Consider the following 21,090-nt stretch of genomic DNA (forward strand, 5'->3'; position numbering starts at 1 on the left):
CAATATATGGATATATATTAATATATGGAAGCCATATTTACTCATTTTTAAATTTCTTTTTTATTTATTTAATTTATTATTTTTGACACACTCATCACCACCACAATTCATTATACCAAAAGTCAATTTTGCCTTTATATTCATAGCTCCTTAATTTATGGAGTGCTGCAGTTTGACTGCAGTGTATCCTTAATTGACAGGAGCTGATTTACAGATAATCCTTGGCTTTGCTTTCGCTGTGAACCTCACAGGGAGTGGCAGTGGCTGTCAGCCACGCATGCCCTTGAATCAGAGCTGCACACTGTCCTTGACACACACCCCACTCTCCATCCCTCTTGCCACTCTCTCCATTTTGCCATATTTTATAAATCTTTATAAGGACATAACCAGCTCGCCGCAGATGTGATTTTATTTTGCTGACAGGGCACAGATATGATTGCATGCAGGGCCAAATGTAATTCTCTTAGAAATTGAATTGAATTTTTTTCTTCTGCAAGACAATCAAGTGTTACCTGATCTAGTATTACTGTGTTATTGCTAATAGAAGCTAAATGCAGATCAGTTGTTACAATGTTGGTTTCATTGTAATTTTTCACAGATAAAATATCTCGTATATATGTGATCATTGTTACAGCTACGTAATAAATTGTGGTTGTCTCCAGATTTCTTTTGGTTAAATTTTAAAACGGCCCTAACGTTGATGAGGATGCGCTTTCTGAGTTACCTTTTGGCTCAGTGCTACATTAAAATACATTTATTGTTTTTTGTGTTAATTTTGTGATACACACTGTAAAAAGTCTGTAAAAATACTTCCTGTATTTCTTTTATATATGTTCTTTTCATATTTTTTTAATCACACATTGAATTTTACCATTTAGAGAAGTACCCATAAACTTTTGCTTAAAAAAAACATTTCAACTTTTTTTTTTCCAGTGTAATCCATGAAAATGTACCATTATAGCATTCGTGTAGCATTTTGTAAGTCATTTCTGGTTTATAACTGATAAAGCATTTAAACATGTCATCTCTGCACATATTGGCCAAAGATTTATAATACCTAATATGTGTTCGAAGCTGGGTGTCTATCAGTACTCAGATATCCTTTAGGTGGAGACGGAGAAGGATACATGAACTATAGTGTTTTAAACTGTAGAACATTTAATAACATTGGAATTGTTTCTATGTTAGTATTTCTTCTCTTTTTACTCAAGCTGAAGAGCCTGAGAAACACCAACGCATCCTGTCCTTTAAATTTCCTTCTTTCATTTCTACTTTAGTTCTCCAACACCTTTTTTTGCCTCTGTGTCCATTAACACATTGTAAGTATTTCCGCTTGGCCTGTCATGGTGACACGGGAAAAGCTGCAAAAAGATTGTAACTTAGGTAACAGGGACAACAGAAGGTGTTGAAGTCCGCTGTGGAAAAAGAGGGAAAAAGAGGAAAAGCTAGGTTAGATGAAGGGTTGACAAGAAAAATAAAAGGTGGTGGATGGCAAATTTGGAATGGGGAGGTAGAAAAGGCTCCTGGGAACTGGCTGCCTGGCAGGCTAATTGAAGCTCTGTGTGGCAGCAGATTCAGAGCTGTCACTCCCATGAAGAGCACATTGGCTACATTTTGCAGGCTATGTCCTGAATTCTGATGATGTTAGAGATAGCCCAGAGTGAAAAACCAACACTGTGTCACTCAGACCCCCACCCCCATCCCCACCACCCACACAGCAGAGCACAGCGTAGCGCAGCACACATCCCCCCCCCCCCAAAACATAGCTCTCCACAGATTATATGTAACACGGTCAGAAGCATTCTGAACACGAGCTGTGTCTACAAAGTGCAACATGTGAATATAAATGATTTAGTTGTAGAGATTTTCCAAATTTGTCGAGCAATCTCATACATGATAATGTGATATTAAACTCCGCTGGAAGGCTTTTCACTTCTGCAGGTTTTCCCTTGCTGGATTAGAAGAGATTACGTCTTCTAGCAGAGCACATAGCCAGAAGCACCCAGTGAATTATTCAACACAAATTTAGCCTAATATTTATCTAATAACTAAACAGAGTGTAGCTTTTTTCATGGTAAGCTACATGTTGTTATTAGGTTGGCTGTTATTTTCCTCATACTGACATGTTTGACTTTTTCAGCATATGGTATTGCACCAGTTGTCAACTGAGGTGCAGTGTGATATCCTTATGGAAACAACGTAATCCCTACAATATGACAGAGAATGAGAATGAGCGCTCTACGGTGTTTAGCTTAATGATAATTCTTCATAATTTCCTCCAAACACTTCATGCACATAGGAAACCTTTAGTTACTTGAGGGATATAAGTTCATGCTGTTGGATTAGGTTAATTTATAACAAGGTAATAACAACACCGCATTTTCATCAGTGGTGATTTAACTCCAGCATTAGGGCATTTTGTAGTTTTAAGGTACAGTATAGATACACGAAACCCCTTTTCAGCCTAATATATTATTGAATAAAAAGTACTGATACATTTACATGTGCACTAGTTTTATATTGCTGCTGCCAAAAGCACAAACAATGTACATGAATACATTGTTTGTGTGAGTCTCTGAAGCCTCTGTGAATTAATGAGAAGAACTGAAGCCTCAACACTCTATTTCTGTGAGTTCTGCTGAAACATGATATTACAGCATTTTGTACATAGTGGGAATTCACTGCCTGTGAAGTCGCTAAGGTTTGTGTTGTGGTTACAAGCTGATTGATGTCAAAGCTCCAGCTTTCCCATTCACCACCAGTTAAAGGACTCTGACATTTTGTGTTGGATGAAGGCGTCAAAAAAGATGAAATCACTCAGCACATCTGCAGCTGTGCAGGTAGGTTCTGACACTGTGGAGGTATTTGCGTTAGTGGGCAAGTCAGTGGAAAGATAATGGATAATGACTCTATTTAATGCCATTTTTTTGAATTTGCGCTGCCAGGCAACTGTCATCATTGAAAGTGTACACTGCGTATGCAATGCTCACACTTAAAGGACTTCAGGGCTATTGACAGAGAGCTCTCTAGTTATGGAGTGGGTAGTGTATGCCTACTGATGTAACAGCATTTATATTCAAGTGATGAAGAGGTGGAATGGCCTCGCTCACAGTGCAGTGAGAAAGGTCATAGATACAATGTATTTTGATAAAAGCTTTCAGTTTATGTAAAAATGTTAGATAACATTAAATCTACCATTGTGGAAGTCATTTAGTCCAGCGGTCCCCAACCCCCGAGCCTCGGACCGGTACCGGTCCGTGAGTCGTTTGGTACCGGGCCACGAGAGTTGAGGCTCAGGTGTGAAATGTATGATTTTCAGGGTTTTTATCGGTTTTCAGCGTTATTTTGTTATCGTTTTGATCGTTAACTCAGTTTTCCTGGGTCTTTTCACATGTGTTATGAATAAATCGTCTTTTTTTTCGGTACCGGTACTACCGGTAGTTTTATTTTGTTGTATTTATCCGCGACACATTAAAGGCCGGTCCATGAAAATATTGTCGGGCATAAACCGGTCCGTGGCGTAAAAAAGGTTGGAGACCGCTGATTTAGTCCTCCCTTATTGTCACGGGAAGTTGTTCAGCATTTTCCATCGTACAGATAACAATGACCATTTGGCATCCCTTTGTGTTTTTTCAAAAACTAGCTCTACATCTTTAGAGTTGATATCGCTGTTGTCTTTGTAATAATAGTAGTAACAGTTTTTACTTCATTTAAAAATTTTACCTTTAAATGTTTACATTTCTATTTGACCAATTCAATATCTAGGAAGTAGAGAACGTGTTTTGGGGGGAAAACTTTTCTCACTGACACAAACTACTGACTAGATTTGATGAAGGTGACCATGATGATGTGGTGAAGAATGGGTTTTTGTTTTGCAGAACTTCTGTTAGACCAGTTATTAGCATACTATTATTTTCAATATCACAAATTTCTTATTTTGACACTTAGGAGGAATTCTGCTCCATTTAAAAAAAATAAATAAATTACAGTCAAGACCAATCATAGATGGAGAGCCTATGAACCTTGTTATATGCTTGTCAGTAGTAGACTCCTGAACCACGTCATTAAGTCATCAGTAACTCTAGTTAGCTTTATTCGCAAGGTGCCATCAGTACAAATAAGCACAATCAGGATGATAAACAATAGTAATTGCCATATTACATTATAAATTTATCAATAGGTCAACACCACAATCACTGCCTAGAGGTCCAGTTTGTCTATCCATCCATTCCTTCAATCATCCACTAATTCATTAATTTTTGGATTATCTTTTCCGGGTTGTGGGAGGAGCAGTCTAAGCAGAGGTGCCAAGACCTCTCTCCCCCAGCTAAGTCGACAAGGGATTCTCAAGCCACCCAACAGATGTAATCTCTCCAGCATGCTGAGTCTGCCCTGGGACAACTTTTACGTTCAAGCAAGCACCCAGGAGGCTACTAGTCAGAAGACTGAGCCAAATCATCTGGCTCCTTTTCTAAGCCCTTCCTAGATTTTTGAGATCCTCAGGGAGAGCCCAGATACTCTTAGGAGAAAGCTCATTCTCACAGCCTTTACCCATGATCTCATTCTTTTGGACCATGCCATCCTTAGAATGCAAAGTTCTGCCAGTGGTGAGAGGTGGGGCTCTGCCAAACATGGCTCTCCACCAGATGCAAATACAACGCACACACACACACTAAAGGCACATTCCTCTGTACGGTGTCCTCCCCAGGCAATTGATCCAACAACTCAGTTCCTCCCTCCATTAGGGTGTCCACTCTGCCATAAATGATGCAGTGACAAAGTTGATCATTGACTTACGATCAAGGGTTTCCCAATGCCAAGTCCACAAAACCCTTACAAACAGTCTGTGACTAATACTTCAGTCACTCATATAAGAAAAAGTTCAGTCATAGACATTATGGTGACATTACTCATTGTTTACTGAAGCCATGTTTTAACCCTTGTGTGGTGTTCGTATTTTTGTTACTCAGCCAGTGTTCATGGGTCTGGTGGACCCGCTAGAGTTTTGGCTTTCCAAATTAACACTATCAAACAATTTTATGTTAAATTACTCAACAGATGTTTACTTCATCCCAATTACAAGACATATGAACAGCAAACATGGTTAATTTTTTCCCTTTACCTTTGTTAGATCACATTTATGAATTAATGTGCTTCTCGTTTTTCTTTTATATAAAATGTTATAAATAAATCAGTTACAATCAAGTGGAGTGAGTGGAAAGACACAACACATTTACACGTGAAAAAATAATTAATTGTTTAATTTTTCTTTTGAAAAAAACTGAACACGGGTCTCACAGACCCGAACACCAAGTTGAACGTTTTTGCTATCACCATGTTGGTGTTCTGATACTGAACAAGACTAGCAAGAGGTGGATCTGACAAAGAAACCAAGGACACCACAACTGAGTAAAAACCTTTAACTGACAGGTCATTAGCCAGTGAGCATAATCCTCCTTTTTCTGACTCACAGAATGCCCACAATTTACAAAATAGACCTGAAACTACGGATTTAAAGTCTTTAAGATGTGTGAATCGCTACCTTATCATGGTGGAGGGGTTTGTGTGTCCCAGGGATCCCAGGGGCTATGTTGTCCGGGAGCTTTTTCCCCCTGGTAGGATCTCCAATGGCAAATTGGTCCTGGGTGAGGGACCAGACAAAGAGCGATTCAGAAGACCCTTATGAGGAAAACATCGAGGGAACAGTTTACCCTGCCCGGGATAGGGTTACCGGGGCCTCGCCCTGGAGCCAGGCCCGTGAAGGGTGCCCAAGGGCAAGCATCTGGTGGTCGGGCCTTAGTCCGTGGGGTCCGGCCGGGCACAGCCCGAAAAAGGGACATGGGCCCATCCTCCCGCAGGCCCACCACCTGCAGGAGGTGCCGTAGGGGTTGGGTGCATTCTGTGCCGGGTGGCAGCCAGGAGCAGAGGCCCTGGCGGACTGATCCCCGGCTACCAAGACAGGCAATTGGGACATGGAATGTCACCTCTCTCGTGGGGAAGGAGCCTGAGTTAGTGCATGAGGTTGAGAGGTACTGGCTAGATATAGTCAGGCTCACCTCTACGCATGGCTTGGGCTCTGGAACCAGTCTCCTGGAGAGGGGCTGAACTCTGTCTCAGTCTGGAGTTGTCCCTGGTGAGAGGCGACGGGCTGGGGTGGGTATTCTAATATCCCCTCGGCTTACTGCCTGTACGTTGGGGTTCTTCCTGGTGGATGAGAGGGTTTGTTCCCTGCGCCTTAGGGTCGGGGAACGGGTCCTGACTGTCATCTGCGCTTATACACCGAGTGGCAGTTCAGAGTACCCAGCCTTCTTAGAGTTCCTGGGTGGGGTGCTGGAGGGTGCTCCACCTGGAGACTCTGTTGTCCTACTGGGAGACTTCAATGCTCACATGGGTAACGACAGCGAGACCTGAAGGGGTGTGATTGGGAGGAACGACCTCCCTGATCTGAACCCAAGCGGTGTTTTTTTATTGGACTTCTGTGCAAATCACAGTTTGGCCATAACAAACACCTTGTTCAAACATAAGTGTCCATAAGTGCACATGGCACCAGGAAGCTCTAGGCCGCAGGTCGATGATCGATTTTGTAATCATATCACCAGACCTGTGACCATATGTTCTGGACACTCGGGTAAAAAGAGGGGCTGAGCTGTCAACTGATCACCACCTGGTGGTGAGTTGGATCAGGTGGCGGGGGAGGACGCTGGACAGACCCCGTTGCACCTAAACGAGGGTGTGCTGGGAACGCCTAGCAGAGGCCCCCGTCCGTGAGATCTTCAACGCACACCTCCGGCAGAGCTTCAACAGCATTCCGAGGGAGACTGAAGATATTAAGTCTGAATGGACCATGTTCAGCATCTCCTGCTGCTGCATTAAGCTGCGGCCGTAAGGTGGTTGGTGCCTGTCGTGGTGGTAACCCCCAAACCAAATGGTGGACACCAGAGGTGAAGGGAGCCACCAAGCTGAAGAAGGAGTCCTATCGGGCTTGGTTAGCCTCTGGGACTTTGGCAGCTGACAGGTACCGACAGGCCAAGCGGAATGCGGGTCGGGCAGTGGCTGAAGCAAAAACTCGGGTGTGGGAGGAGTTCGGAGAGGCCATGGAAAAAGACTTTCGGACTGCCTCGAAGAGATTCTGACAAACCGTCAGGCATCTCAGGAGGGGAAACCGGTGCTCTACCTGCACTGTGTATAGTGCTGTTGGAGCGCTGCTGAATTTGACTGAGAAAATTGTCTGGCGGTGGAAGGAATACTTCAAGGACCTCCTTGATCCCACTGACATGTCTTCCGAGGAGGAAGCAGAGTCTGGGGATGAGGGGGATGACCCGCCAATTTCTGGGGGGGAGGTCACTTAAACAACTCCTTGGTGGCAGAGCCACTGGTGTGGATGAGGTCCGCCTCGAGTTCCTGAAGGCTCTGGATGTTGTACGGCTGTCCTGGTTGAAAAACCTCTACAATGTTGCGTGGAGATCAGGGGCAGTACCCCTGGACTGGCAGACAAGACTGTCAGAAAAATGGGTGGTCCCCATTTTTAAGAAGTGGGACCGGAGGGTGTGTTACAACTACAGGGGGATCACACTCCTCAGCCTCCCTGGGAAAGTCTATGCCAGGGTGCTGGAAATGAGAGTTCATCCGCTAGTCGAACCTCAGATACAGGAGGAGCAATGCGGTTTTCGTCCTGGTCGCAGAACACTGGACCAGCTCTTTATCCTCTCAAGGATACTTGAGGGCGCATGGGAGTTTGCCCAAATAGTCTACCTGTGTTTTGTGGACTTAGAGAAGGCATTCAAACGTGTCCCTCGGGGTGTCCTGTGGGAGGTGCACGCAATAAGTCGGACTCGTTCCCGGTGGGTAATGGGCTCCGCCAGGGCTGCCCTTTGTCACCGATTCTGTTCATAATTTTTATGGACAGGATTTCTAGGCGCAGCCAAGTGGCGGTGGGCTTTCACTTAGGCGGCCTCGGAATCTCATCTCTGTTTTTTGCGGATGATGTGGTTCTGTTGGCTTCATGAATGTAGCCAACAGAACCACTGGAATGGTTCACAGCCGAGTGCGACGCAGCAGGAATGAGGATCAGCACCTCCAAATCTAAGACTAAGGTTCTCAGCCGGAAAAGGGTGGAGTGCCCACTCCGGGTCGGGGATGAGTTCCTGCCCCAAGTGGAGGAGTTTAAGTATCTCAGGTCTTGTTCGCGAGTTATGGGAGAAGGGAGCCGGAGATCGACAGACAGCTTGGTGTTGCGGCTGCAGTGATGCGCACCCTGCAACGGTCCGCCGTGGTGAAGAGAGAGCTGAGCGTAAAAGCGAAGCTCTCAATTTACCGGTCGATCTACGTCACTACCCTCACCTATGGCCACGAGCTGTGGGTAGTGACTGAAAGAACGAGATCGCGGATACAAGCAGCGGAAATGAGTTTCCTCCGACGGGTGGCTGGCCTCTACCTTAGAGATAGGGTGAGAAGTTCAGCCACCCAGGAGGGGCTCAGAGTAGAGCTGCTGCTCCTCCACATCAAAGGAGCCAGCTGAGGTGGTTCAGGCATCTGACAAGGATGCCTCCTGGGCGCCTCCTGGGTGAGGTTTTCCGGGCATGTCCCATCGGGAGGAGGCCCCGGGGCAGACCCAGGACACACTAGAGAGATTATATCTCTCGGCTGGCCTGGGAACGCCTTGGTGTTCCCCCGGATAAGCTAGAGGAGGTGGCTGGGGAGAGAAAGGTCTGGGCTTCTCTGCTTAGGCTGCTGCCCCCGCGACCTGGCCCCGGATAAAGCGGAAGAAGATGGATGGACTACTGATTTAAAGTCTTTAAGATGTGTTTTGACACCAAAGGATTTGATAAAAAAAAAAAAAAGAATGCGGGTTTGAGGCACTTAAACTTTGGCTTCAGCTACTTTTATCTTTTACAGGGGGTGAAGCCAAGTAAACTAGCTGCCTAGTTAGCATGTGTCATATAGACTGGACTTATAAGCACTGGTATGATTAGTGGACAAAGAATAATTAGAAAATCATTTTTGTCCAAAGCTCTACATTTTCATCATAGGAGTTGCTTTTAGAGCCAACCTGGAGTGGCCAATCAAACAAGTACATATTTTGGGCATTTCAGGTTGGCTTATCATTTATTCTGAATAAGTTATGATGCATAATTTGTATGTTTCTGGGACAGTAAATGAAGTTAAAAGAGACCATTAGCATTTTAAGTGACGCTTGTTTGATATTCATACAGATTTTAACAACATTTGTTTCTGAAACAGCTTTGAGCAAGTTTGGAAATCATTTGTGACAATCAAACACTATGTGCTCTACAGTTTCAGAGGGGAAAATACAATCTCCCATCTCATGATGCCCTGGCACAGATTCTACCAGATAATCAGCTGCTTCGCAGCAGAGCAAAGACTGAGCTTCCAGGCACTGCCCAGCTAGACCAGAATACTAAAGCTGAGAGGGCAGACTCTACCGAGAACAAACCTAACATAAACAGCATGTATCAAGTTCCTCATCCACACATGCGGTACGGTGCAAAAATATATGAGAAACAGATTTATTTGATTTATTTCGAAAGTAAATGAAAGACTTAAATTTAGACTACAATTGTGTTCTCATGCTTTAGGCCCCCTCCGCATGACTTTGAGGATGATCCCCACGTAGCAGAGATCTCTGACCTCCAAACAAAGGTGAATAGGCATGACCAATATCTTAACTGTTCAATCAATCAGTGAGGCAATCCTATGTCATATTTAGTTAGCGAACAGTGACACAGAGAGGCCAGTGAAATGAGAAGATGATGAAGCAAACAGTCACAGTTTGGAGATAAAATGAATACATTAACATTTCTCCTTGACTGTAATTGCACTGAAGGAGGATTAAGCTGATGAGGCTTAAAGTGTTCCAATAACATTTTCTTTTCGAATATCTTGCCATTTTCTCCTGTTTTATTTACAGCCAGACTATTATGTCTGCACACTGCCTTAAATTGTCTGTGGGTGTAGATTTTATATGTGCTTAATTTATCAACAAGTATTTTTCAGTGCAAAAGTGCATATTTAAAGTTTAATAGACAATGATTATTAATACTTTACATGTAAAATAATGTGGTTAATAAAATGCAGCCAAATGTGAAATCCTCATGTTTCAGTCGAGCTGTCATACATCTGTCCTGACGTGACTTTATGCATGACATCAGACCTGTTTAATGGCTTTATATCATACAGAATAGAAGGGATCCAGCCAGAGACAGAGATTCCCTTTTATTTTCAACACATAAAAGGACTTTCCAGACTCATCACGGGGAGCTCTCATTCACACACTGCTTTGGGCCCCCAGCAGAGACGACATCTCATCTACAGTCATGATTGTCACCTCGTCCCTGCCCTTTCAATTAGATGCTCAATTTCACCCCTTGTGTCCCATGGGAGACACAACAACACCATCCAAGATTGGAATCCCCTAATCGTCACCCCCCTGCTCATACATACAGCTGGACCTGCCTCTTGTCTCCATTCAATTCTGGCTATTCAACTTGATAGAAGAGCATGTGACAGAACAATGGGTCCTGCACGCTGCTAGACAACATCCAGGGGCCTTGTACAAAGAAATGCTTTGATAAAAAAAGCTCTCCTCCCAGACTCATTTTGTCAGCCTTTAAAGAAACAAATTTCTTTAAAGAATTTCCCAGAAATATATATTTTTTGCTCGCTTCTACAGAAATTCAGCTTTCAGAGAGGAACGTGTGTGCATGCATGAGTAAACGACTAAAATTTGTGCAAAATCCCCGGTTAAATTTCCCCTAACAAAACACCTTTACAGGATGGAGTGGTATGCCCTTATGAATTTGAGGAGCCAGAGTTATGAATACATTATACCAAACCTTAACCAATCAATTAGAGGAACATCCAAGTCAATGGATTACATTCATTTATGGCTTGCAGTAATACCCCGTGTCTCATGCTACATGCATATCTGAAAACCAGAAGTTACCAGTTATCCTATTTAAAACCAGTTCAAGCCTGTTCATCCCTTTTGCTGCTATAATTGTTTGTGTGTCTATGGTAATACATCCTGTATTACTCTCTTAAGACATGGGTTTGAGGAGACATCTAGTGGTGGCGCTCGCTCATAACCACTAATATCAAATTGTTTACAGGCCAGTGAATTTATTGTTGACACCAGTCAGTGCATGACAGTAAAATGCCACTATAAGCACTAAAAAGAATGGCATTTATTGATCTGACAGGCACTAATAAGGTTCAATGCAAGTAGTAGTAGACCAGTAGGACACAAACAGTGAAAGAGAATTTTTAAAAATATCTATTTTCTGTTACCTACATTGTAGAGGGTAACTTTGCCTCCACACCTAAACAGGAAAACGAGTAAGTCATTGGTTATAGTGGGACTCAACAGGTGGGGGGAATCCTAAGATCTCTGTAGTGGCTCAGTGGGAAAAAGAATTCCAACTCATAACAATTAATGTGAGCGTCAGTAGATTTTCTTAGTGTACACGCTGTGATCAGCTGACCTGCTGCTCTTTGTGGATTTACATAACTGAATTCAACAAGATGTCAGCATTTTCACAAGCTACCATGGGTGATGTCCATCCCCTGACACTATACTGTTTCTTTATACTAGACAGCATAAAGCTGGTATACAGTTAGGATTCAGTGAATTAATCTAAGCATCATCAGTTTAAATGCAAATTCATCTCTGATGCATTTGATGTAACCTTATTCTAACCATAAGAACCACAGCCACTTTGATACAGTCCAACAAGGTGCGTTAATGCAAGCTACCCTGTTTATCCTGGGCAAAATACCCCAAATATTCATGCAACATTTGAATGGCACAAAGTTAGTATAGCTTAGTTTGTTTCACAAAAATGAAAACACATAATCTATCAAAACAAGACATTGCATATAAGCTTTAAATTTGCAGTTCATCAGAGTCACTGAGCACTTCTTACCTTTAAATACAACCTCTCTTCTTCCTCTCACGTCCTGTCTGTCTTCCTCCATCTCTCATTGAATTTATCACGCACGCTTTTCTCTCCCTAGGAAATCCAGACCTTTAGCTAGCGACACACTGTGCGTCAAACTGCACACAAAAAGTTTGCGTGTTTTTGCTGATAGAAACGTTTAATTTGTACTTACCTGCCACTTAACAAAACGTTACTTCCGTTATGCTCGCTCCTCTTCTGTGGCGCTAGCTTGATTCTGAAGTACCGCGAACACAAATTGCGGACACCTGCACTCCTTCCGGTCCACCTATAAGCTATAAATGAACCTTTGAACCGAAAGTAACGAGACTGTTTTGCATATGTAAGGAGTAGAAAATACGCATATTTGTATAAAAATGTAGGTAGTAAAAGTAAAAAGTTGTCTGAAAAATAAATAATCAAATAAAGTACAGATACCTGACAATTCTACTATTTGTACTTGGTTACTTCTTAAGTACTCTACTTAAGTACAGTAACAAAGTATTTGTACTTCATTACTTCTCACCTCTGCTTTTAAGCCACTGAAAATGTTCTAATGTGAGGCACTCTTTCACCATCAGGAGATTGAAAACTATCGCTCAGCAATGTCTAGGATGGCAGAAGACATAATAACACTTAGGACACAGGTGCTGTCTTTGGAGGCAGAAAACAGTCATCTCCGCAGTGATCTGTCTCTGCAGCAGGACCTTGGACGAGATCTTCTGGCCGACACTGACATTGATGTCATGACCAAGGCTGAAATTGCTGACCGAATAGGTACAAAAGTAATATATCACTCTAACTTCACTCTCTGGTAGCTTGTGGTTCACGGGGGCATTTAAAAGTAGAGTTTATGTTTTAAAAGTAAAATGGGAGCCAGAACCTTCAGCTTTCAGGATGTTGTTGTTGTGATTTGACACTTAAATAAATTTAACATTTAAGTTTTACTCAGCTTTATATTATCCACACACCATCATTTAGTCTCAGAGCAAAATTTTAAACTCCTAAGAAGTTAAGAGCAAATAAAGGACTAGGTGCTGATCCACTAAAGTCAGATAATTTACCACCCAGCTAGCTCTCTCTCAGTGCCGTAACAGACTTAAGGTCATTTCTTCGGCAGATGAAGTCATGACATCCAAGGCTGCTCAGCATGCGTTAATCCTTGTGAGTGTCCTTTCCCAGGCAGACTGTCATTTTGTGATAAGGAAGCTTATTCAGGCCATGGACCACGATAAGCTCCGTGTGTACTACAACCCTTATCTCCTGAAGGACAGTTTGTGGCCCTCGGGGAAAGGACGTTCCAGAAGGTCTCTTTGCTAACATCAAAAGCAAAAGGATAGGATTTAACTCCCATCCCTCCGAAAGATCCATTCAAATTCAAAAGTATATTGATGGATCTTTTGATTATTATTGGTCCAAAGCACATGGCATAAAACTGACATGTTATTGAAACTAGTGTGAAATTCGAACTCATTACTTAGATATGCTCAGCGATCGAGTTTTTAAGTGAATGTACAAAAAACACGTTCCCTGTAAGTAAGGGATGACAGACAGTTTCTGCAGTTCTGATAATTGTTCTGCTCTTTTTAAGCCACTCTAAAATTCAAGCTCGCCAGTGAGGTGAGCAAGGCCGCCACACAAAGGGACCGCATACAACATCTGCAGAATGAGCTCATCCGGGTTAGAAAACACACCACACACATTATGAATATTTTTAAAAACACGTCTCAGGAAAGTGTCTTTCCATTGATTATATAACTCGTATTGTTTTTTTGTGCAGAAAAATGATAGTGAGCAGGAGCTATTAAAGCTCTGCAGAGTCCTCCAGCAGGAGCAGAAGGATCTGCAGCATCACCAGAGTCACTTGGCAAAGATGGCAACTTTAGAGGCCACAGTGAAACAGCAGGAAGAGGTGAACAGTCTGTTACTAATCTAATTTCATGACAGTGAATATGCTTCTCATGTGACTAGCAGCTTATAATTCGCATGTGGGGATATTTATGTTTGTGCCATCCTTATTTTTAGGTCATAGACAAAATGGAGAAAGCATTAGATGGAAAGCTCAGAGACAAGAATATTCATCGTGGTGACAAAAGGCTGATGCTAATGGAAAGAGGTAGGTGCACCCAGTGGGAACAATTATGATCACAAAAGCACTGACAATGACTGGAGTGTCTGATCTCCTTTCATGCTGAGAAGATGGCCTTAAAAAGAAGGAAATGAAATCAGCCTTAGCAGCAGAGAACGGCCGTCTCAGAAAAGAGCTGGAAAGGATTCACCAGCTGCCTGCACAACTCAAAACACAGCAGTCAGACCAGGTACTTCTTAAACTCCTTAAATATTGCAAATGACTATGATAGTATCCAAATTTTCCCTCGCAACTCCTAAAAGTGACATTTTTTTTTCTATTTTTACACTCAAGGAGGAATGGAGTTTACGACATAAATTGGAGAGGGCTGAAGCACGAATCCAAACACTGGAAGCTCAGGTTAAGAAAATATAAATAAGATATACTTGGTCTAATTATTTATTTCCTTATAAATATTTTTTTTTCTTCTTTTGCATCTTTAAAGCTGGAGGAGAACGCTAAAGTATGGGGGAGAGAGAAGCAAGAAATGCTGACCAAACTGAGCGAGCACAGGCACGGCTTCATCCGGACATCCACAGCAATCCTTCAAAATGTTCCTTCGGTCAGTCAGGCCTCACCCTTCTCCATATAATTATGGTATGAAGGGATTTAATATTCTCAAATACTGCATGTTACTTCCTACAGCTCCTTATACCAGCAAAGAGGACAGCAGAAGCAAAACCTGTAAAAAGACCTGCAAATGAATTGAACTGTTGATGGGACACAGAGTCTGTGATTTAAAATTTAGATCTAATTCAAATGTGATGATTTAATCTGAAAAAGTGTGTTTAAAATGTAAACCATAGACAATTACATATAAAAACAGATACTTTGTATCAGTTGTATTTTTTTATTCATCATTGGTACATAAATGAAAATTTTTGCCAAGTACAAGTGGAATAAATTTGCACAATGCATTCCTGATTTTTAGTATATTTCACACACATAGTACATGTCCCTTAGTAATCACATTTTTCACTAAGCAATCTACAATATGTATCATTACTTTGTTGTCTAGCTATAGAGATACTGAGGTAAAAACTGAGGTTTTTACCTCAGTATCTCTTTAACTTATTCCTTCCTTCCTGTGTTTTTCTTGCTCTCCCTACAACTCTAAGGTTGGAAGATTTTCATTTGTTGTTCATATTGTGGAGTTTTGTGAAGCCGTTTACAGTTAATTTCATCAAACGCGATGTTACTGACTTGCTTGTACAGGTTTCAGAGTCAATATTATGGGCTTGTCTGGCACGAGAATTAGCTCAAAGGTGCTCTTTACTTCCACATGTTGCTGTTTCTCCACTCTGAAGTTCTCGAGAATCTGCAAAGGTAGCACAGACAGTTTGTATGATGTCAGTGTGCCACATATATATGGAAATACTGCTGATTATTTTCTTTATATCTTACGTGGATAAGAAAGAGTTGCATCTCTGCTTCAGCTATTCTTCGTCCTAAACACTGACGGGGCCCAAAGCCGAAGCCCAGACTTCTGAAGTAGTGGGTCTCGGTCCTCAGCCAGCGAGAGGGCTTATACTGCTCCGGACGAAAAAACACCTTAGGGTGTCTTCCCATAGCATACAGCCCTAATTGGACCAGAGTCTGAATACACATACAGACATATACAGACACAACAACATGCATGACAGTTTGTATGAAAATGGTCAAATACTCAAATATAAATACATAATTTATATGTTTTTGTGCCTCCTACCCCAGCTGGGATGTGATAGTTTTGAATAATTATGTCTTCTGCTATGTATCTTTGCAAGTTCACTGCCACCGGATGCAACCTGAGACACAGAAAGAAAACCACTTTTATAAAAGAAACACAAACTAATGAACTAAGAGAATTGCAAAAGTTCATTCTGATAAAGTGTATCTTTTCTGGTCTTATCTTAAATGTCTTGAACATGTGTTTCAGTCACCTGAGTGTTTCCTTCAGAGCACCTTTGACCAAAGGGATCCGCTTCAGCATCTCCAGCAAGTCTCCCTGACTTTCGGCCCGAGCTGCAGCCACCTCTGCCCTGAGCTCCTCCTGGAGGTTGGGGTGCCTGGCTAATTCATACAACGTCCACAGAAGCGTTATAGAAGTCTGTAACACAACCAGAAGCAGCCTTAAAAATCTGGATAACAGTCACACAGTTCCTCATACTTAAAATTTTTTTTCTCCTTACTGTATCTACTCCACCCGCCATCAGTTCAGTGACACTGGCTTTGATGTCTTCAATGGACAGCTTGTCCAGCATGAGCAGGCTTGCCAGGACTCCTGGGTATTTCTTTGGAGTGCCTGCATCCTGATGTAGCTTCTTGTAGATGTTCTGGATACAGCGGTCCGCTGATGCAACGAAAGGACAGAAATGAAACAAGAAATTGCACCACAGTAAAAGCAAAAACTGTATTTTGAAATTTCAGAATTAAATTTTCAACCTATGTGTCCCACCGTGGTTGAATATGCCATCCCAGGCCTCCACGTGGTCGCGCCACACCTTTGATCCAATCTGCTTCAAGAGAGCAGGAGGTATGTACAGCATGGGCGAGGTAGTCTTGAACATAAGGGTGATGCAGTCAATGAAATGCTGAGCTTCTGGGTCAATGTAGTCCAGCATCAAACCCAGACGCTCACCATACAGCACTGAGCTCACCGCTATATTGGACAAAACAAACATGAGATAGAAACAAGTGATGTGTGATTGAGTTTAAAAAAGGCAGGAATAATTAGAATTGAATATTTTAAATAAATGTTAGTCTTACATTCTAATGCATATTTAAAGAGTTCTTGAGAGAGGTCAGTGGTCCACTTGTTCTGGCCAGTTCGCTTGATCTTCTTGTGAACTCTGGCCACAAAATCCTGGCCCACTTCATCCAGCAAAGGCACAAAGTTTTCCAGCATCTTCAAGGAAATCACCTCCTTGTTGAGAATCACACGGTTTGATCTCCAGTCTTCTCCATTCCTGTGTGACAATCAGATTTGTAATTATTTTAAAGTATTTAGCTAACACTGGTAATGCTTACTGAAGAGACTGGTTTTGTCAAAGTGTCTGAATAGTGGAAGAGTTGGAAGAGGACAGTAACAGGACGTACTTAAGAAGAACTCCATATTTGCGATTTCTGTAATCTCTGTATGATGTCCATGGTTCAACCTTCAGCCTTTTAGGATAATGGCCCTCTGCTTTGAAGAGGATGGCAGCATCCTCGGGGTTGATGATATTTACACTTTCATAAGAACCTATTTTTTCTCTGCCATACAGAAAACAAGAAAAGAAATTGTGAGATGAACATTTGACCTTGGAAATTGTAGGTTACAGGTTTGTTTTTTTGTTTTCTTAAAACCCATCACGTTTTGGTCAGCCATGTGCAGTAATTTTTTCATTTTATGTAGAACGAATCAAACAGCCTGGACTCCTTTACCTGTAAATAGGTCCAAAAGTGTTGAAGTTCTGCAACGTGAGGCGGTGAAGATTTCTGAAGCCATCCAACTTCCAGAAATTGTACAAGTTAGCCCAGCCATTCTTCCACAGTCCAGGAACTTCATTGAAAGGCCTGACGACGCTGCTGCTTTCCGAGCATGCCTGTCTGATCACCGGCATGCTGCTGCTGCAGCGCACACCTGTTGCTGTAAGCTCCTCTGCCCAGCACAGCGGCAGCGTCACAGGGCTACGCCAAACACTCCACTTGGCCATCTGAACAACAAAAAATGCTCACTCTGCTCCACCTTCAGCAACTACTCTGGCTCTGCCAAGGACACCTGGTGCAAAAAGGGAGGCGAGAGGCTGGTCTATAGAGTCGGCCCCCCTTTCTGCCCTGATCAAGGCTTTCTAGTTGAACCTCACAGAATAGACCAAAGAACTGATTATGACAGCTCTGCCGCATTACTGAAGCTTTTATCTAGTTTCACAGCTCTTTTTATAATCATGTTTCAAACAGTGTTGCATAAAATAACCTTCAGAAAGCACGTTATCTTTGTAAACAAGCATTTACTTGGAATTTGTGAGAAATTATAAGAATATTACAGAAATTCAGTCACAGCATACATGAAAAACACAGTTTATAGTTAAAATTAAAGATTTAATAAATTAATTAAAATGTACTATAGTTGATGTTTCTTAAGTAGCTTTATGAGTTCTTCCAGCTTCATGGCTGTTTTAATGTCTCCCTGGACTTTAAGTCTGCCACTTGTAAAAGCAGCTATTGGTCGCAGTTCACCCTGAAACATGTCCAGAAGGTCACAGTCACTCATATTCAGGGTTACATCTGGTTCTCGACACAAGGACCCTTCCCCAGCTGCACCGCTACCTAAAGTACAAAGAGAAATAGACAGATTTCATTTTTTTTATGTTTTCGTACACACATTTAGCGCCAAGTAAAAATTCCATAATCATGACATTTATCACCTTGGCTCAGATCCACATAGTAACGGCGCTGTTGTCCATCTCCTGAGCTGATGTCAAACTGATAACAGGCCCCAACCTGGCGGACCAAAGACTCAGAGAGGAGCAGCTTGACTTTGCTGAGCAGCTCTTCAACACAACCTGGTGTGGCAGTGACAGACTCGGCAGCACTGCTGAGCTCATCCGTAAATGCTATGCTGTCCTCTGAAGAAAGAGGTGAAGATTACAGCACTAATTATGGAAAAGATGCAAGAAGATTTTTTAAGTGTTCTGTCTTACCCTGCTGAGGCCGTGATGTGGCACCGTGGCTCAGAAAGTGCATGGCCAACTGCTGAATGGGGCCAGTGAGGCCTTCAAGTCCAGGTGCAGAGGGCATAATCAGGGGGGCAGAGGGGCTGTCCTCTGGGGCTTTCAGTAGAGAACCAAGGGTAAGCTCTACTCTATCCACCTCCAGCCCCCAAGGACGAGTCATCTCGTTTATGTCCATCTGTAAACATGAAGCATGAATGTAAACATGAACTGATACAGCAAAAGAAATCAGCACAGAGTAGCTAAAGCGTGTCCTCACCCCAAGATATTCCCCTAATTTCACTCTCTCAGTTTGAATCTCCCTGACGGTCTTCTTGGCCAGGCTGTGGGTCAAAGCCTTCTGTGCCGTCATTCTGGTGGAAGCATTGAGATCCTGGACTGACACCACTGACAAGACTGGGTTCCAGATCCTGAACTGGATGTCTGCTCCCACTGACAACACACCACCATCCCGAGTAGTCACCTATAACAGCACAGTGTACTGACAGCTGAACTTACATGAAGCCAAACTGGCAAACGAATTAGTACATAAGCATCTCCTCTTAAATAAATAACATTCACAGCTCCTAAGAGGAATGGCTTTGCAAAAATCTGAAGCTCAATTGAATATAAATTATGCCATCAACTTGAAGTTTGAATTGTTTTTGTCTTTTTTTAAAGTGTATTAAAGGTAAGAATGACAGGCTAAGCCATATGAGAAGGAAAAAATTATCTCCAGCACACACAAAATAAATTTCATGGAACTGAAGTTACTGCTTTTAAAACATTTTTAAATGGTAAATGATGCGTATAAGATGTGTTTTACCAGTATCAGAATTCAAAAGTGTTGTGTTACAGTGTGGCAAGAGCAGAAAAATCAGCTGATCTTATGCAATCAGAAACCAGGAAACAACGGCACACAGATCATGTATTTCATCCTATGCTAACCTCTCCTGTGGCTTAAGGATAAAAAGATATAATGTAACACTTCTTTAGCTATTAATTATCATGTACTGTACATGTATATGGGCAGAGTGGATCTCATCCAAAAGACTATCAAAACCATGTTTAACAAACATGCTGAAACATCTTTTTATTTATCTTTTTAAATGCCACAGGCCAGCTATACCAATAATAGCATGTCTGGCAGTTTACCTGGCAAGGGGGGATGTTGAAAGCACGGGTGCGCAGATCTACTTTCTGCCACTGATCAATGAGAGGCAGCACAAGGACGATACCAGGGCCCTTTGGAGGACATATTCGACCGAGACGAAACACTACTATCCTCTGGTAGTTTGGCACAGTCTGAATTGGAAAAAAAAAAACATTGTTTATTCTCAACAAGTGAGTGGAGATGCTATGGGTGCAATTTTAAGCCAAACTTACTTTCAGTACAAACCATCCCGTTATTGGAAAGGTTAAAAAGGTGCAGATGTAGACCAGGGAGATGACAACTAGGTTGCAGATCCACGACAACCATCCCTGGGAGGTGTCTAAAAGGGAAGAAACCCCAAGAAGGGGTTATTTTCATTACTGATGGTCAAGTTAAGTCACTCGCACCAGAGCTATGCAGTGTACAAAGTGTGCTAGTATGCTAAAGTATATGAAATATAGGAACAAATGACTAAAGTATTGTGATAATGTCATATCGTGGGCTGTCTGATGATTCCCACCTCTAATATATGAGACATTTCATTATATTCTTTGTGTATTTTGATATAACTTATGTTGACGAAAAAGAAGTTAAGTGTCTGTCTTACTTTCTCTTTGAAGTGAATAACAATCGTACGCTAAACCACAAATTATGTCCCCCTAAACCAGCTCGTGTTAACTAGTGTCCTACCTGTGAAGTCGTTTTCAGTAACATTGGGGATGTAGTCAAACGAAAGGCCTTTGTGGTAGTTGTTAGAGTCCACAAACAGACCAGGAGTCCTCGGAGTGCTGAAGTCCCTTTGAGGGAGCAGGCGATACGAGTTTTTAAACATTGGTAATTTGAAATAATTGCTATCGCCTAATTAATGCACCTTCATACTGTTTATCGGGCACCGTGCAAATGTCAGCGCGCCAAAAACTTTGTTTTCATACACTTTTACTTTAGCTCACTATCCTGATGCGCTTCCGTGTTTTTGTTTTGCTACGCCTCTGCTTCTTCCTCTTCTGCCACGGAGGCTGTCAAATAGCCTTTAGGCGCATTAGCGCCGTCCTCTGGATTGTGGGCGATAATCCCGATAAACCCACAAGTGAAAACATATATTCAATAAAAACATTATTAAATAATTAATTAAATAAATTCATTTTGCAATTTTGCAGGTCTTCTGCAATTTGGGTCCCTCAC

The 21,090-nt window shown here is 42.2% G+C and overlaps 4 protein-coding genes across 5 annotated transcripts in view; 1 reads left to right on the plus strand and 3 right to left on the minus strand.

The window, feature by feature from the left end:
• The window catches only part of stra6 (signaling receptor and transporter of retinol STRA6), a 67,096-nt gene extending 54,880 nt beyond the window's left edge, over positions 1-12,216 (minus strand). The window contains exons 1-2 of the mRNA XM_004553102.5: positions 12,130-12,216; positions 11,943-12,029 (exon numbers count right to left, since the gene is read on the minus strand). The gene's annotated coding sequence lies outside the window, so the exon portion shown is untranslated. The remainder of the gene's footprint in view (positions 1-11,942; positions 12,030-12,129) is intronic.
• ccdc33 (coiled-coil domain containing 33) lies at positions 2,757-14,999 on the plus strand. Of its 2 annotated transcripts, none has more exons than XM_076885806.1 (9): positions 2,757-2,840; positions 12,536-12,731; positions 13,546-13,634; positions 13,735-13,866; positions 13,980-14,070; positions 14,154-14,272; positions 14,377-14,442; positions 14,528-14,644; positions 14,728-14,999. In XM_076885806.1, the coding sequence occupies exons 1-9, from the start codon at positions 2,790-2,792 to the stop codon at positions 14,797-14,799; spliced, it is 933 nt and encodes a 310-aa protein (XP_076741921.1). In that variant the 5' UTR covers positions 2,757-2,789; the 3' UTR covers positions 14,800-14,999. The 2 variants fall into 2 exon arrangements, with proteins under 2 accessions (XP_076741921.1, XP_076741922.1); XM_076885807.1 differs by lacking the exon at positions 2,757-2,840 and adding an exon at positions 12,228-12,297.
• cyp11a1.2 (cytochrome P450 family 11 subfamily A member 1, tandem duplicate 2) lies at positions 14,913-17,909 on the minus strand. Its single transcript, XM_004553101.4, has 9 exons — positions 17,488-17,909; positions 17,161-17,316; positions 16,831-17,030; positions 16,520-16,723; positions 16,254-16,414; positions 16,005-16,171; positions 15,791-15,869; positions 15,487-15,678; positions 14,913-15,400 (listed from the first exon to the last, which is right to left on the minus strand). The coding sequence occupies exons 1-9, from the start codon at positions 17,757-17,759 to the stop codon at positions 15,278-15,280; spliced, it is 1,554 nt and encodes a 517-aa protein (XP_004553158.1). The 5' UTR covers positions 17,760-17,909; the 3' UTR covers positions 14,913-15,277.
• Positions 17,910-18,033: 124 nt separating this feature from the next.
• Positions 18,034-20,923, minus strand: stoml1 (stomatin (EPB72)-like 1). Its single transcript, XM_004553100.3, has 7 exons — positions 20,599-20,923; positions 20,142-20,248; positions 19,911-20,060; positions 19,036-19,239; positions 18,747-18,954; positions 18,471-18,671; positions 18,034-18,372 (listed from the first exon to the last, which is right to left on the minus strand). Exons 1-7 carry the CDS (start codon positions 20,738-20,740, stop codon positions 18,167-18,169), a joined length of 1,218 nt encoding a protein of 405 aa, XP_004553157.1. The 5' UTR covers positions 20,741-20,923; the 3' UTR covers positions 18,034-18,166.
• Positions 20,924-21,090: the final 167 nt, after the last annotated feature.

Source organism: Maylandia zebra, linkage group LG7 (assembly GCF_041146795.1).
Source record: "Maylandia zebra isolate NMK-2024a linkage group LG7, Mzebra_GT3a, whole genome shotgun sequence".
Classification (NCBI taxonomy): Eukaryota; Metazoa; Chordata; class Actinopteri; order Cichliformes; family Cichlidae; genus Maylandia; species Maylandia zebra.